The sequence below is a fragment of the Vanacampus margaritifer genome, chromosome 2 (genome assembly GCF_051991255.1).
Source record: "Vanacampus margaritifer isolate UIUO_Vmar chromosome 2, RoL_Vmar_1.0, whole genome shotgun sequence".
Classification (NCBI taxonomy): Eukaryota; Metazoa; Chordata; class Actinopteri; order Syngnathiformes; family Syngnathidae; genus Vanacampus; species Vanacampus margaritifer.
Window position 1 is genome coordinate 23,617,372 of NC_135433.1, and position 16,932 is coordinate 23,634,303.

Genomic DNA, 16,932 nt, shown 5'->3' on the forward strand with positions numbered 1-16,932 from the left:
ATTAAAAAAAAAAATAAATCTTTGGAGCTTAGCATTTACTATTCATGCCATTCTTAAAAGCTTGATCCTCATGTCAATGTCACTTTGGTCTCTTTGCTGTCCTCTAGTGGTGAGGTTGTCAATTTGCAACAGATTTAGTGTTTCTCAGTACGTATTGAATAAAGTAGCAGCATCATGCCTTGGGGCTGTTTGTCTCCAGTTGGATCTGGGGCCTTAGTGAAGGTGGAGAGAATTAACAACTTTCCTAAACAGCTCAAAAACTTCATATTTTATTTATTTATTTACTAGAAAAAAACATCAGGAAAAGCTTATAGAACATCTGATCTTTATCAGGGGTTAATCAGAGACACTTTAAATGGTAGAGATTAACCCAGCCACATCCCAAGGTATGTGTGCACACTTGTGCAACCACAGTTGTTTATTTTTACTTGACCATTCTAAAAGGTTTCTTCCATTTTTTTCAACTGAGTTGTACAGGTTATAGGTAACATTAATGGTGGCAAAGGTTTCAGAATGATTTATTATAAGTTTTTGGGCTAGTGATCAGAGGTTAGGGGTTGTGGTAGGTTTGGTGTTTTTGGTTACCGTTAGCCGTTAGGTCTGGCTTCAGTTTTGGGGTAGAGTCGAAGTTTGGGTTTGCGTTTTAGGATTAGGTTATGGTTTGGACCAAATAATTGTCATAATGGTTGCTACACCTAAATGTGAACCTGAATTGTGTTCCATATCAATTTAATGTAATAATCAAATGATATTGATTGAATCAACATTCACAAAAAAAGTCTTCATTCATTTTCTATATTTTTAGTGTGCTGACATTCCTACATGTACCAGCAAGAGTACTCACAAGCTAACAGTGATGAGAGCAAAAACAGGAAGTAGCAATCTAGCAAAATAAAACCATTAAGAGAACAAGCACCTGTGCTCAGACTCAGACTACAATACTCAGTATGACTGTACTTCTTGTGTAACACTGATGACTTGCTCCAATAATAAAAATCTCACGATGACTTGGAAGTATGAACATCAGCGATGGCCACATTCCATCTGGCTCCGGGCCTGCTAGTTCTGACATGACTTTACGAGCTGCTTAAATACAGCAGATCCACTGCGATTATTTTACATTGTGACTGTATTACTTCATTGAAACGACCAGCAATTGTATAAACACATGACACATCGCAACACAGCTTCTATATTTATTCTGGGCCACGTACCACGCACTTCAAGCCGTTAGTCCTGAGTTGTGACGCGCTAGGTAGATTTTTACATAACCGCAATTGAACAAAAAATCAATTTTCTATTGCGCTTGTCCTCACATGTGGGAAAATGTTAGCGAAAGCCTACTAGACCATCTGAACTTTATTTTAGATCAGTCATAGGCACTATTAATGGTGGCACGTGTGTACTGACTGCCATTTAACAGAAATTTGAATGTGATTGATTAAGTCTGAACACTGGTTTTGTAGCTAAGTAACAGTAAGTAACAAAGTCAAAATAGAGTAAGCAAAAAAAAAAAAAGAGTCTACTAGGCTACTAGAACAAATGAACATTATTTGGGTTTGATCAGAGGCACTTTTGAATGTGGCAGGCTGTATGCTGACTTATTTAACATGAGTGTGAATTTGATTGGTTAATTCCGAACACGGCTACACCTCTATTTATAAGAGGGTGCGGTCACTTGAGCAATCTCAGTCAATAAACTGCGGAAAACGTTTTGAAAGATTTAGCAAGAGAGTAGCCCGAGAGTCGTTTCCAATGCTTTGACCGTCATTTGTTGCTAAACTACAGTATGTGCAGCAGTTGCACCTTAGGGAGACTAAATGGAATTTTTCCAATTGCCCGCAGTCTTTCCTAATGATCTCTTTTCGAAGACATTCTTGTGAATTAGAATAGAAACAAACACAATGCTACAATGGCGTCATGAATAAATAATGGCTCCACTGTGGCGCTGGATGGAAAAAAAAAACCTTACTGAGAAAACTCATTGCGTTCGGTGAATCATAGTGCAGTGAGTGAGCTGTTTTTCTGCAATTCGTGACGCTGGAGGGGAACAAATTGGGGGTGGGGGTTTCACGCCATGACATTAGGTACAAATACAACTGTTTCATGGAGTAGAACTGCACTGAATCAAATTTAGAGGTGTTTCTAATATTTTTAGTCGTTTTCTGAGTTTAACTGACTTCAGCCAGTGAGTATGTTTTTCTCTTCCTTTAATTTGTTTGTACCACAGATGGCAAACTTAAAAGCGGCGCATGTTGTACTTGATTGCTTTGTAAGGTTAATGAGCTCTAAGGGAGGTGATCTTATATACATATACACAGTGCAGTAGTGTATGAAGTGCTGCATCCACAAGTGAGCATGTGTTTAACTTACTGTCAAATTAAGCATAGAGAGAATTACGTGTTATGCATTTAAAAGAAACCACATAACTTGGCCTTAGGAAAGTGAAGCGAAGTGTAGAACAGACCAAGTTCATTTTTCTCCATTTCAAGAGGAAACTGGTCATTTAAAAAGTACTGGTGCCTGTGGCTGCAAGCTATTAAACGCAGACTGGAGCGAGGACATTAATCAGGAATGCCCGCTCATTGGCTCATTTCATATCTGCTAAGTAATCATGGCCATTTGGTTAAACTTAACCTCCACGTGTTGAAATGATCTAGTTAGCATTCATCAGGTATTTCTGTAGCCTTACAATGCGGCCCAACTGAGATTGTTGTCACAACAATTTGACGCTATTCTCACTTCCCTTTAACAAGCAACTAAACAAACTAGCAGACTATGTTACTCACCTTGCCATGCAAGTAGAGTTAGCTGTGAGGATGTAGTTCTCCGTTCTATAGACGAACATCGTAAATTTCAGTTTTGTGCCCTTCTTCTTGGCAAAAATTTCTGGCGTAAAATACAAAACTTTGACTCAAAATCACGATGTTGTATGGTCTGTACATGGCCACAAATTACATATTTGTAAGCAACCAAATACTTGTAGGCTCGGTTTCTCCACTAAATAAAGTTGCATATCTGGCCATTGGACATCTTTCTCCCACTCTGTAATCCCATAAGGATTATAAAGTTGCTTTCCATCTGACACTGTTATCTTTTTAAAGTCATTTTCACAATCCTTTATAGTTAGTTGGCTTGTGTACATGTTAACGAACCTTGGCGACCTTTCTGTTCCAATAATGCGCGTGCATCCTGATTATGTCATCTTTGTCTACAAATGGGAAAGGGGTCTATAGTCAAAGGCATATATTCTTTATCCTCTGGAGCTCAGTTGTAATGTCTTTCTCTGTTATCAAATGTGTGTTGTACAGTTTCTCTGTGTTCTTTCTATACTGCCACTTCAATTAACGCATGAAATCATGATGCACGAATTTGTCCTTATACTGTAGTATTGTATATTTTTAGAAAGCAAAATACAATAGATTGGTATTTTTTCTTATTAAATATTTTTATTAGTTTTTTTACGGGGCTGGAACAGATTAATGGTATTTTAATGTGAAACCTGCAAGTCAAGCTACCACTGTTTTCAAAAAATGACAAAACATTTGGATTTTGTTCTTTACACAATAGTTTAATTATTAATTTACATTTTCATGATGACTAAACATACAGTGTGTCATACTGACCCACACACATTTTTGGTGTAGTGAATAAACATTACAGGAGAATAAACATAGCCCGTGAAGATAGTAAAGGTTTTTTGGCGAGTTGGAGCTAATAATTACACTTCACATTATTTCCTATGGAAAATTTGTTTCTCAAAACATCTTGTAGGTCATTAATTATCAACTGATTGCGTCTGTATTGGATGCCATTAAATACACAGAATAACACAAATACCCCAAAGCAACATAAAAATCCAAGCGTCAAGGCAGAGAGCGAGAGAGAAAACTAGAGTATGTTGCTCAGGAGTCTCATCCTTCCCGTAACAGTGACGACAAGGATGCTGGCAATTACCCCAGTCTATTCGATCCACAACTACACAGTACACACTTTTAGGGTGCAGATGACAAACTGAGGCGCAAACAAGTCAGGCTGCGATACATTGGGTGACCTGACTCAAATCTAATTGGAGGAGGGAGGGGGTTGCTTCTAAAAAAGGAACATGTTCCCTGGATGCAAGCGGATGACGCAGACTGCACGCTCAGCGTGGGTGTATAAAAAATCCACGCCGGGCTCTGCTCGGCGCGCACATGGCCAGACGAGCAAGCCGGGCTCAGAGATCTGATATCGATGACGACCGAACTGACGCAGAGATGAATACCACCGAGAGGTTCCAACTTCCCATTGATGGCATCCTGGAAATGTTCAACCCCGTCGGCGGGCAGCCTCACCAGCCACACCCAGCCCTCAGTCCGGTGGTCCAGCAGAAGCACCCAAAGGTGTCCAACCTATCAAAGACGGGCATGGGTCTCCTGGAAACCGTCAAAGGGCGATGGAGGCAGCAGGACAAGAGAGGAACACAGGAGGAGGTTTGCGTCTCCGGCGAGGTCCAAAGATGCGCCCATGCGCCGTGTGCCATCAAGCCCAGAAACTGTCTCAGAATTGTGGTGCTGGGCGCACCCGGAGTGGGCAAGACAAACTTGGTCAAGCGTTTCCTGGGGGAAGAATTCCAAGAGACGTACAAAGTCACTGCGGAGGACTTTCACAGGAAGCTGTTTCACGTGGGAGCCGAGGCGTACCAGGTGGACCTTCTAGACGCCGCCAGGGAAAGAAACTTCCCGGCAAAACGGAGGCTTTCCATACTGACGGGTGAGCATGAATTCCAGCAATCCTATTGTTTAGTATTATTAAAATGAGAAGTCCTTTAAATACTAACATTGTTATTCTTACTGTAAAGGTCATGTTCTGATACTGTATAACACTATCAATTAAATCCCTAATTGTTTTGGATTATTAATTATTATTACTATTATTATTATCAAACGGAAATATGTTATTCTTTGCTTTCAAAAGTAAAAGTAGATGTTTTCAAATGTATTATTTTGATTCAACACGGAGTCAATAAGTCTGCTATCATAGAGGACTACAGAAATCTGAAGTATATTTACTGTTGAGAGGCTGAAATTCAGAGGATTTGGACAATTTTAAATTAAACAAGTTCTCCAAATGATTCATCAATTATCAAAATAAGTATAGATAAGCGGTTCTGATAATGGATGAATGGAATTAGTTGTTGATTAATCATTGCATCCCTAATTTCATTTTGTATTCATATGTGTGTTTACACTTATGCTTCTGTGATTTAAAACAACAACAACATAATCATCACTTGCTTTTATATTAATATATGTGAAAAGAATAAATGTAATCAATTAATAATTTTTTACATTTTAGATTTTTCATTATCTGTATCTTAAGTCGAGCATTTGCACTACTGAACGTAAGTCGAGCATTTGCACTACTGAACGCAGTGTGATTCAAAGACACTTGGGAAAAGGGACATAACATTTCAAATGCTTACAAATATCCTGTAGGCTGAATATGGCCATAAAAAAGTCTAACTTAGAAAAAAAACAACACTACACAGGGATTTCCATTAATGAGATAATTAAAAAACAAAAACAAAACATGTACATATATATATATATATATATATATATATATATATATATATATATATATATATATATAAATAAAACAAAAACAAAAACAAATAGGCAGGGTTTTCCTGCGAACGACAAGGGATAGGTTCCAAAAAAAAGTAAGGGTCCACACTGTAATGCTGTTGTGGGTTTTATAACATAGCAGCAGATTTTCCTAAGGCAAAGGTGTGTGGTTTGTTTTGAAACCACAACATGTAATTCACTGTTTTGTGTTTAGTTTGACAGTGAATTAAAACCAGAAGTAGCAATATACATCTTAAGACCTATTTATGATTTATTTATGATTCTTCACTGTTTGCTCAACTGAAGCTTGTTGGTGAATTTGGCTCTTTATTTTTCTTGTGTGCAGGAGACATCTTCCTGCTCGTCTTCAGTTTGGACAACATCGAGTCCTTCAGTGAAGTTTGCGAACTGCTCAGTGAGATCAGAGTCGCAAAGACAAAGTTGGTCAAGTCTAAACGTCCGGCAAGACTTTCGGTGGTAGTTTGCGGCAACAAAGTGGACTTGGACGCTCACAGAGTCGTCAGTCGGTCCGACGTCACCAAGGCCTTGGCCCGGGACGTGGCTTTCTTCGAAACTTCCGCCAAGCTTGGCACAGCGCTGGAGGCCGTGTTCGGAGAGCTGGCGGCCATGGGCGGCCTGCCCTACGAGACCACGCCGTCGCAGCATCAGCTCGTCTCCATGGTGACCTATCGGTCGCTGTGCCAGCGCAGCCGCGGACGGAGCTGCACGCTGGGGGAGGCCGCGCCCTGCGCCGCCGTGGACACCTTGGCGCGACGGCCCAGCTTCGGCAGCGACCTGCAGCTGGTGCTTGGATCAAGCGCCAAAGCCAACAAACCCGAGAGGTGTCCAATTCAATGAATTGCGAACCCTCTCCACACAAACCAATTGCAGTAGTACGCTGCAATGTTGTATTATGTAAGGAGTTATACTCTGTATAGCACTTGGCTGGACCGGTGCATTCCTACATTTTGTATATACTATGGTTCTTTATCAGTAGAAAACACTACCCATCTACCTGACATGAATGTAAATGATTCTTTAAACACATTGAAAATAAAAACAAGAAAGAAAAAGAAACCATAACAGACTCCTCCTTTTTATGTTTTTCTTTCATAGTACTAAGATAATTAGTTAAAACAAATGTTACATGTTATCATAAAACTTTCTTGACTACATGTATGATGTTGATTCCATATAAAGCTCCAGAGCAAGTAAGGAGTCAGCTGTTTCCAGGCAGTGATGCAAAAACAGCTCACCAAGTGTGTGTATTTGTGTGTTTGGGGGAGGGGGGGGGGCTGACTCAGATAAAAGGACCTCGTATTGTCAGATGCGATGTGAGTATGCTCAACGGCACCTACGCATGCAAAGGATGAGTGGCGTGGAGGATGTGTGACCATGTGACTCAGTGCCACCGGTCCACACTCACCAGCCACTTTATTAGGAACACAAGTAATAACACAAAAGATCAAGCTCATACAAACATGTACATATACATGATACATACAGTATATGTGTATTATACACATGCACACGTATACTGTATATAACCTGTATAATACTGCAAATGCCCACCATAATAAAAATATTAATGAGAAATAATTCATAATAGTGAGCTTTCATATTTTACTGGAGGAAGAATTTTATACTGTTGATGACATCAATAGAAGGGACAATAAAGTGCTCCAGTATAAATAAAGGGGGATATTGTATGGGTATAATGGCAGAAAAATTAATTCAGTATCATGGTCCTATTGTACATCACAAGAGAGACAACCACTCATTAGTAAAATAGGATGCTGCTAGTAAATGTTCTCATTAAATCTAAATGTTTATAATAAGTTCACCACTCGTGGTTTGTTGCAGTTATTCTTTGAAATTCTAATGTAATTATTCAAATTGAGACCCATATGTTTTTGTGAGCAGGCTGTCAGCTTAGGCAGATTAAACGTGACAACACTGCAGCTACATTAATTCACTCTGAAGATTCTTATTAAGTGTTTTTACATTTTCTATGGGGGAGAAATAATGAGATCATCAGTATGCAGGCCAAGGTGGCTTCTGGAACATAAACAAACACACACTATAATGTTTGAAATGGACTTTCTTGAAGCATTTCTGATAACACAAATGAGAATGATCCGTTGTCCATAAAATGTATGCGTAAAATGCCAGTAAGTTATGACGGCATTTTGATGCTCACACTGTAATTGTATGATGACACTGGTGACTAAAATGAATAGATTTCTGAAATTTTGACGCTACCATCATGAGTTGAGAGAGACTATCACTGGTCATCTTGGCGCCCTCAGATTGAGTTGTCTTTCCAGTTCCAGTAGCAATGGTGGTAGCATGCTGTCCAGTAATGCCAGACCATCCCAGGAGCAGCGCAGTCCTCTAAAGAAGAGAAGAAAAACAAAAACAAACATGACGTGATTCTGGCACGGAAACAAAACAATTTAATCTCGAGAGTTGTCACCCGTCATCGAGGGTCAGCAGGCCACAGTGGAGGAATTCTTGGACGTCAGTGGAAGAGCCAAAGATGTCCCAGAGGGTCAGCTTTGGACTGAACAGCTGCCAGTGCTGTTGAATGCCACAAAACGTACAATTACAAACTGCTCATTCCGTTTATGAATCAAAGTATTGGGTAATGTGGCCTTTACACCACAGATGACCTTATGGACTTCATGTTTTGCTTGCCTCAGTTTGGGACAATGTATGTCGTAAGCTGCGTTCCCACAGAACTATCTCATCTAGTTTTCCTACTAAAATCAAACACAATTCAAATTATTATGCTAATGATGTTTTTCTTAGATTTAAAAAATAAATAAATCTCATCATAATTTAAGTCATCAGTCCCAATGATAATGGTAGTTAAAAAAAAAATAAATAAATAATGAAGTGTTTCTTCAAAGTCACTGTTCCAAATAATTATGCTCATTGTTCAACAGTGTTTCAAAACATTTTATAGGTTGTAAACAACAGAATATAGTCATTTGTTGAATTTGCAGCACCAAGAGTTTGTATTTGTTGAAATCAAAAGCTATTTCAATCAAAAACAGGTTAACAGGTCAAGTTATATTTGAACATAAGACCTCTTATTTGTTAGCAGTTTACTGTCATAGGAAATAATTGTAAAGTGCAATGTAAAAATATGTACAATTAGTATAGAGCCTTCATGAACACTGCTTATATCATTCTTAACACAAACTAATATGTTGGTACCGTCGTAAATCTGATTAGCTGATCTTTTGAAACACCTGTGTTGGCTGTTGGAGGCATGGAAAACAGGCTGGATAGGGGTACTCGAGGACTGCGGTTGAGAACCACTGCGTTGGTGGAATATGAGTTAAAGGGATACTCAATTAGTCATTTTCAGCAGTAAAAAGTTAATATTTTGTCCAGAATTAATTTGATAATTTCATTATTTTTCTACAATTAATACCTTTAAAAACTCATTTTTCCACTTGCTGTCGACTGAAGACGACATCATCTGTGCTGAGGAAGTAGGTAACGACCAATTATGGCTCACCTGTTTTCTGGGTTTGGTCAGCAGACTGAAACAGGTATAAATTGTTCATGAAAAATGAAGTTATTACATTCATTCTGGACAAAATATTAACTTTTTACTGCTGAAAATAGCTCAATGAGTCAAGTATGCCTTTAAGCAGCACAATCCAGCTGTTTTTATCCATCTCATGGGGCGGCCATTTTTCCACTTGCTGTCGACTGAAGATGACATCAATGTTGCTCAGGTCACGGGTAACAACCAATCACACCGCAGCTTCAGAAAACAGGTGAGCTGTGATTGGTCGTTGGCTGAGCAACATTGATGTCATCTTCAGTCGACAGCAAGTGGAAAAATGGCCGCCCCCTGAGATGGATAAAAATGGCTGGATTTTGTTTCATAACTCATACTCCCAAAATTTTATATTAAACAGAATGTCATGTTTAGACTAGTGAGGTCACATATAGCATATTATTCTCCAAAAATGTTTAAGGTTGACTTCCACTGTAAGTACAGCAGTAACTGAGTGTGACGACGTATTTTTACACTAGGGTTCAAACTGTGTAAACCGCGGACCCTTTGTAATGGACTCTATGGTATGGTGTATGATGGTTTTACTGCATTACCTTGTGCGTGATGCCTTCTGTCATTCTTAATCCCATCACCAACACCTCCTCCAATCTGCCAAAGAGAGCGAATAGTAACTATATTTCAGAAATAACAGGAACATGACAGTGCCTGTCAATGTGCTGATACATTCTTTCACATGGACAGCATGAGTGAAAGGACACGCATATGCGGCGCGACCTCAAAGATGTTTGTAGATGTTTGTCAGCTGGTGATGCACGCATGCTGTCTGCTACAATTCACAATACCTCACGTGTCACACAACATGTCTCTGGGTGTATGCGCAGGAGCTCACAGTTCAAGATGTCTCAGTTGAATTCTCCTGCGAGTCCCGTGACCGCGCTGCTGGACTTCGCGGATCCACACATCGGGTTCCAGTGTCTGGGTGCGGGCCTCTCTGTGCGTGCCTCCCTCCCCAAGAGGAACGAAGCGCCCGTGTGCTCCTGTTATGGAAAATAATTTGTCAGCAATGCCTTCAAAGATCACAGCTTTGACTAGAAGGTTACCTGGACCAACACCGATGTATTGCCTTCCCTTCCAGTAGCTCATGTTGTGATGACTCACTGCACTCTGCAGAGAAATGTTTAGAAAGTGTTCTTAGTATTGCTTTCCCCAAATTTAATTTATGACGTGACTAAGCTGGTAAATTAATTTTTAATTTTTAATAAAGAGTAATATGTGTGCTTTTAAGGGGTATGGCGAAGTGAGTGAACAGTCAACAGCTTGAGTTGGACTGGCCAAAAAAAAAAAAAGGAACAGGCGCAATATTGGCTGAATTTATACTTAGTTCAAGTGAGAACTGTGTTGATTCAGTGTAAACTACTTCAGCTGGGCAAAGATTCACAGCCACGTTCAAGCCAATCTGTACTGTCAAGCAGTCACTATCATGAAGTCGAAACGGCCTTTATGCTTGTTGATGTATCCATTCACCACATATACACAATGAAGTGTATGAAATGCTGCCTCCATGAGGGAAAATGCTTTTATTGTCTTTACAGGTGCTTGCCTCCCCCCCTAGCTGCAAGCCTCATGCTTGTTGGTTGTCATGGTAACACAACCCAGACTCACCATTGTTCAAGCAGTACATGGGGCATGGTAAGAGCTGTGTCACTTACATGAGACAGGCTGTTCAGTGAGACAAGAAATGTGTGCTATGATTCTTGATGCTTGGGGTATTTTGATGAACGCATGCCACAGATGTGTTATTTAAAGACCTGAGAAATGTCAATTGTGGAAAAATTTCTTATATATTTTAATTTTCCCATTTAAACTCACCAGGCTGTTTTTATGCTCTATCTGAGAAGCCCCAAGATGCTACAAGATGGTGCCAAAGCCCAGTTTGATAGAAAAGTAATGCTTGGGTGCCAATTTGTGGCATTTGGTGCCAATTTGTGGCATTTGGTGCCACTGCCAACAAACTATGCTGAAGTGAAGGGTGGAGCATCTATTAGACAGGCCAAAACACTGTTTAGAATAAAAATAATGCTTTGGCACCATCTTGTGATATCTACTGGCAATTCAAAATCTTTTTCTCAGGGGTGTCAATTATTTGTCTTTTTTTTTTTTTGCTATTCACAGCTTATTATTATGTAATCAACTCACGTTTCTGGCAAAGTTTGACACTTCATACTGTTCAAATCCGTGCCGACGCAGCGTCCTCCTGGCGCTCTCGTACATATCTGCCGTCTCGTGGTCGCCGGGCAGCACCACCTCAACGCCTTGTATCTGCTTAAACAGCAAGGTGCCTCGCTCGGGTGTTAGTTGGTACAAGGAAACGTGGTCGTCGCAGGCCCGCAACAGGTCCGACAACTCCGCCTCCCATGATGCCACACTTTGCCCGGGCCGCCCGAACATGATGTCTACAGAAACCTTCCCAGGGCACAATTTGCAAGCCTCCTCAATGGTTTGCAGGGCCTGAATAGCGCTGTGGTCTCGGCCCAGCCTTGTTAAATCATCATCCAGGAGAGACTGGACAGAGAATTGTCATGTTCACAATGTGTGCAACTGAATGAATTTTGTAAACAACAAACAACAGTGCTGAAAATGATCACATTTAAATTAACTTAGTCCAAAAAAAATATTTATTCACAAATCGACAGAGGCAGAACAATTAAATGCTCTTCCATGATGGCAGAAGGTGCACTTCATACAACAGAATAAGAGCTTGCATTCAAATAAACCGACCCAGGTTGCATACAGAGTAAGTAAAATTCTGAGTAAATTAATTCTTTCAGTAAACTTCACCAAGACTTGACATGGAAATACACAAGCTATTGACGCCCCCAAAAAGTTTTACAATAATATGCCTCAAGACTGTGACGAAGCACAACTTTTGGAACTGTGAACGGCCTTAACTCACTTAAACCCATTGTAAATTCCTTGGCACCAAAATACCATAAAATGGTACACCCAGGCATTTGGCACCATTTTATAGCATATCAGGGTGTTTCAGCAAATGTTTCACACAGTGAATAACAGAGAGAGAAAAGATTAAGGAAAGTCTATTAATAGGTGGCGAATTACTAGTATCTTAGGCAACACTTTATCAAGTATTGAAGCAACAACATACCTGGACCCCTATGGAGAAACGGTTGACCCCAGCTTGGCTAAAATCCTTCAATTTTGTCCTTCCCTCTGCAGTGGGATTGACTTCAAGTGAGACTTCGGCCTGGTCTGCCAGACTCGTTTGCCTGACGACTGCTTCCAAGATATCTGAGACAGTGGAGGGGTGGGCTAGGCTTGGAGTTCCACCACCAAAAAACACAGAAGTGATGCTGCAAGGACAAAGAAGGTGACATGGGAGAAAGCAAGTGTTGTGTATATGTATGCTGTGAGAAATGACCCTACCAGGACACCTCACTAAGCTGCAGCAGTGTCTCCACTTCCTGCTGAAGACACTGGCTCACTATGTGGTTGTTGTCACCTTTGGGGATGTACTTATTAAAATTGCAGTAAGAGCACCGTTTGAGGCAGTAGGGCCACTATGACAAAGAAGAGGAACATGACTTAATCACAAATGAACTTATGTGAATGAAGAGAGACACTAATATACGGTAATGTAGGCTGTTTAGGCTGGACAAAGTAGATCAAAGTGCACAGGCCACAGCAATAATAACAACTTTGGTACCATCTGGCTTGGCCAAGCAACTCTGCTGAAGCTAGTTGAGTAACTTAATTTAGGCAAAGCTATATTCCTTTAAGAACTTAGTAAAATAATGTAAACTCCCCAAAACTGATTCATGATTATCACTTGTATTTAATATCCAATGCTCTTCTTATTGTATCAATTTTTCATTCAGTCAGGTTTTTGTACAATTATTTTCTAACAGGACAGTGTTAGAAGAACTCCTTAACTATTTTACTAAGTTATCTTACGTGTATGTAGAGAGACGCCTTTTTAGTCAAGCTCTCATGTTGAGCTGATTCGGATCCGTCCTCAGTTAAAACTGGTCCGCTGCTAAGCCCAGAGAAGCAGTTTCGGCCGGTGCCTGTTACCAGTATACGTCCCGCTGTTTTCAACGTGTGCTTGATCATTTTTTTGTGAGTTTATTTGACAGCACAAGTCACAGTCACTAGTGTGTAGACCTTCAAACTTGAAATCTGCCACTGAAAAGGTACATGTAACGCACTCGGAACCACAATATGGTCGCATGCGAAACTGCTTCGCCGCTATGCTTCATTTACTAATCGTGCTGCGTCCTCAAAATGCCACTTAAATGTCACCACTATAAGTTAAATATACAGTAAACTTATTTTTACTTATTTTTAAATGGGCAATTTTACGCTCCAAACTAAGCGACATTTGCACTGTCCTATCAAGCTTGTGTAATGACATAAAGTGTTCGACTGGGAACAGGAACTTTACAAACAGAATAAAAGTTCCGCTTACAGGTGTTAAAAAAAAACTCCCGGTAAAGTGAATTTAACGTCTTATTCGGCCACTATAAGCAATATGTGCTATAAATTTAATAATGTTGTAATTACGATCAATATTATTTTCCAACTTTATTCCAAGACTCTGGAATTTGCCACAGAATAAGGAAGGGCAGCATTCTGGATTATGTACCTTCTGTGGATGTTGGATTTGTTTTCGCTTTCTTTCTTTCTTTCTTTCTTTCTTTCTTTCTTTCTTTCTTTCTTTCTTTCTTTCTTTCTTTCTTTCTTTCTTTCTTTCTTTCTTTCTTTCTTTCTTTCTTTCTTTCTTTCTTTCTTCGCAGCTATGTGTGAACTAATCTGTCCACTGCTTTCATTGTTTCTTTAACCAATCAAATTTCAGATCCACCCTGACAGGGTCATATACTGGCTCTTGGTGACAGCAATGTCTTTCCGTCCTCTAGTCTGATTTGATAGCCAAAGCAAAACTTTTTACTACCATCTTCAACTGTAGCAAAAAGTGATCAGCATAGAGCAGACATTAATACCTTAACAGCATCTCTGGTGAGTAAGCCTATGATGAATTTTATTCAGATGTATTTTTCATTGTTGTCAAAAATATGGATGAGGAATTGCCTGTTGCGTTTTTGTATAGTATTGAATGGTTTTGCAATTAATTGTGACTTGATAATGGTGGGTTTCAGCAGTGGATTGAGTCAGACGAGTCCCCACTGAAGGCCCAAAGACCAAATTCCCAGCCAACTTCGGGCAACTTCCACCAAATTTCATATTGAAAGTCAAAAAGAAGTTCATTCATTAGAGGAATAACAATACCAGCAGGCTACCAGCAGGCACCGATTCCAAATGGGCCTTCGCACGAACCGTTACTTAATGAATTGGATGATACTATTATATAATTGCAATTTCCCTCCAAACAGATATTTCACTTACATAATGGAAGGTGGAGAATCAAATTAAAAAGCCCTATTGACATGAGATTGTATAATAGAGTCTGGACTTTCACATGGTATTTTTGACATTTCTATTAATGTCACTATAACGCCACACGAGGACACCATTCTATATTTAGAATACACATTTGAGCTGCACTGGGACAAATCAAATTTAATTTAATGAAGTATTGATTATCCCGAGCTGTCTGGCGAATGGATATCAACCAATTGTGCATCTACTGTAAAAGTAGTGGTGGGAAAATACGCTAATTACAGTTAGTCTGAGGTCAAACAAAAGTTGTCAACGAGCCAGTAATCTTTATATCACACGATTAAATGTTGAATTTCATACAAAACAGACCATTTGGATAATAATTAAGAAAATTATTTGACATATGTGCAGGGATGACTGTACTGTGCACCCTGGGGACATTTTCCACTTGATATTAAACCTGATACCCAATTACCTAATCGGCCAGACCCACAAAGAGGGAGAGCAATTTATGTTGCTGGACAGTGGAGAGAGAGTTAAAGACACACACATTTGGAGTGTGCTCTCGTGGTTGCCTGCTACATGAAGCTTGACAACACAAATGGAGAAGAGGAGGAAAGGTAAGGTTGTGTTAGGTACCCAAGGGTAGCGTGCGGAGCCTAAATGCGTCGCCAATTCGCTGTAAAATACTATCAAGCTAATTTCTTGATCATCAGCAGACGTCTTTGTTTTGGCAATATATTTGGTTTATTTTGTGCGTTTGGATGCCATGGACGAGTCAAATTTCTAACAAGAGATTAAAAACGGTTGAGGATGCCCTGGCCCTGCGTTAGATCGATGAACAATAAGACCGTGTTAACATTTGGTTCTTTGCTTTCAGATTTTTAGAACTTTTGTTGAAGATGAAGCTATATAAACACAAGAGTTTAATGCTAAATGTGCATAAGCAAGTGTTGAATTCAGACACTTTTCTCCATAGGGACCTCCTTGGAGTTAAGGCTGATGGTCGTCGGCAGCAGCGGACCATCTCAGTTCCAGTTGATCAATGCTATCCTGGGAAGGGAGGAGTTCCCGAAAGACACCACGAGCATCTCTGGCAGCCGAAAGATTTTGGGGGAGCTGGCGGGGCGACGGGTGGCTGTGATTAGCGCCCCCAACCTCTACGATAAGGACATATGTCGCGTCAAGAGGAAGATGGAGCTGAGGAGGTCCAAGTGCTTGTCAGTGCCTGGACCCCATGCTTTCCTGGTGGCCTTTGACATGGAGAAAATCTCACCCAACGACATCCGGACCCCACAGCTCATGATGAGACGTTTCGGAAGACGCTGTTTGAGACACTGCCTCGTCCTGCTTGCCTATGATGGGAACCCGGACAACGCAGCTTTGGAGGGCGTAGTGCAGAACACCGACTGGCCTTTGAGGCATCTGATTGAGGACTTCGGCGGCCGCTTTTACATTTTTAGCAAGGACTGGCGGGACCGCAGCCGTGAGCAGGATCTGCTGCAGAAGATCGAGTGGATGGTGGCCTCCCTGGGCGGCGCCTGCTTCTCCAGTGCAACCTTCCAAAAAGCTGAACGCAGCGTCAAGAAGGAGGAAAAGAGGCTCATGAAGAAGATGGCGGCAGATAATGAGAAGGCGTGGAACGAACTGGAGAAGAAGTACCTGTCGGATGAGTTGTACCGGCGCAAAGACGCCCACACGGTTAGCGTCAGCGCTGAGATTAGGGCCAAGGCAGAAGTGGACAACGGCTGGCTAAGGACATCCCTGGCAAGGGGGGTGGGCTCAGGTGTAGTGGTGGGGGCCGTCATGGGGGCGCTGGTGGGCTCTATAGAGGGCCCGGGAGGGATGGTGCTATACGGCGTCATCGGAGGGGCGATGGGCGCGTCGGCAGGGGGCGCCGCTCAGGTAGCCACGAAGCACATGGAGGACAGAGTAGCACCTCCCGCCAGACTCAACTTCAACTCCATCTTCATCAATCGCTTCTTTGCCACGCCTCGGCCCTGACAGCAGGCCACGACATTAGGGTCCCCTGCACAATCTAATGGAATGCAATGCCAATGTTATAAGTATTTAAAATGGTCTTTGAAATCATGAAAAATCAAGTCTACACGTAACGTAATGTTTGAGCCAAGTAGGCCTAAATACAATCCCACGGGCCGTCGCTCGTCATGACGTGGACCTTTTCCATGGCGCAACAACAAAGTGCTCTAATGCGTCAATGCCAGCATGAAGCACCAGAAGAAATGATCTAATTTCACTCAACTGGTTTGAACATTTATTATTTGCTATAAATAATGTACGATACGATACGATACGATATACTTTTATTTTCCCCGTGGGGAACTTTTTCCTGGACTCCGTCCAGCTGCAGTT

The 16,932-nt window shown here is 40.9% G+C and overlaps 3 protein-coding genes across 5 annotated transcripts; 2 read left to right on the plus strand and 1 right to left on the minus strand.

Annotated features, from left to right (window-relative positions):
* Positions 1–4,193: 4,193 nt before the first annotated feature.
* On the plus strand, positions 4,194–6,662 carry rasd2a (RASD family member 2a). Its single transcript, XM_077559714.1, has 2 exons — positions 4,194–4,752; positions 5,956–6,662. Exons 1-2 carry the CDS (start codon positions 4,194–4,196, stop codon positions 6,465–6,467), a joined length of 1,071 nt encoding a protein of 356 aa, XP_077415840.1. The 3' UTR covers positions 6,468–6,662.
* Positions 4,452–13,556, minus strand: rsad1 (radical S-adenosyl methionine domain containing 1). Of its 2 annotated transcripts, XM_077559712.1 has the most exons (10): positions 13,117–13,556; positions 12,589–12,722; positions 12,311–12,515; positions 11,344–11,709; positions 10,248–10,311; positions 10,037–10,184; positions 9,741–9,795; positions 8,086–8,189; positions 7,872–8,003; positions 4,452–4,598 (listed from the first exon to the last, which is right to left on the minus strand). In XM_077559712.1, the coding sequence occupies exons 1-9, from the start codon at positions 13,273–13,275 to the stop codon at positions 7,901–7,903; spliced, it is 1,338 nt and encodes a 445-aa protein (XP_077415838.1). In that variant the 5' UTR covers positions 13,276–13,556; the 3' UTR covers positions 4,452–4,598; positions 7,872–7,900. The 2 variants fall into 2 exon arrangements, with proteins under 2 accessions (XP_077415838.1, XP_077415837.1); XM_077559711.1 differs by lacking the exon at positions 4,452–4,598 and having other exon boundaries at positions 6,974–8,003.
* LOC144044971 (GTPase IMAP family member 9) lies at positions 13,208–16,563 on the plus strand. 2 transcript variants are annotated; one of them, XM_077559716.1, is made up of 2 exons: positions 13,208–13,355; positions 15,539–16,563. In XM_077559716.1, the coding sequence occupies exon 2, from the start codon at positions 15,562–15,564 to the stop codon at positions 16,561–16,563; it is 1,002 nt and encodes a 333-aa protein (XP_077415842.1). In that variant the 5' UTR covers positions 13,208–13,355; positions 15,539–15,561. The 2 variants fall into 2 exon arrangements, with proteins under 2 accessions (XP_077415842.1, XP_077415841.1); XM_077559715.1 differs by lacking the exon at positions 13,208–13,355 and adding an exon at positions 15,058–15,179.
* Positions 16,564–16,932: the final 369 nt, after the last annotated feature.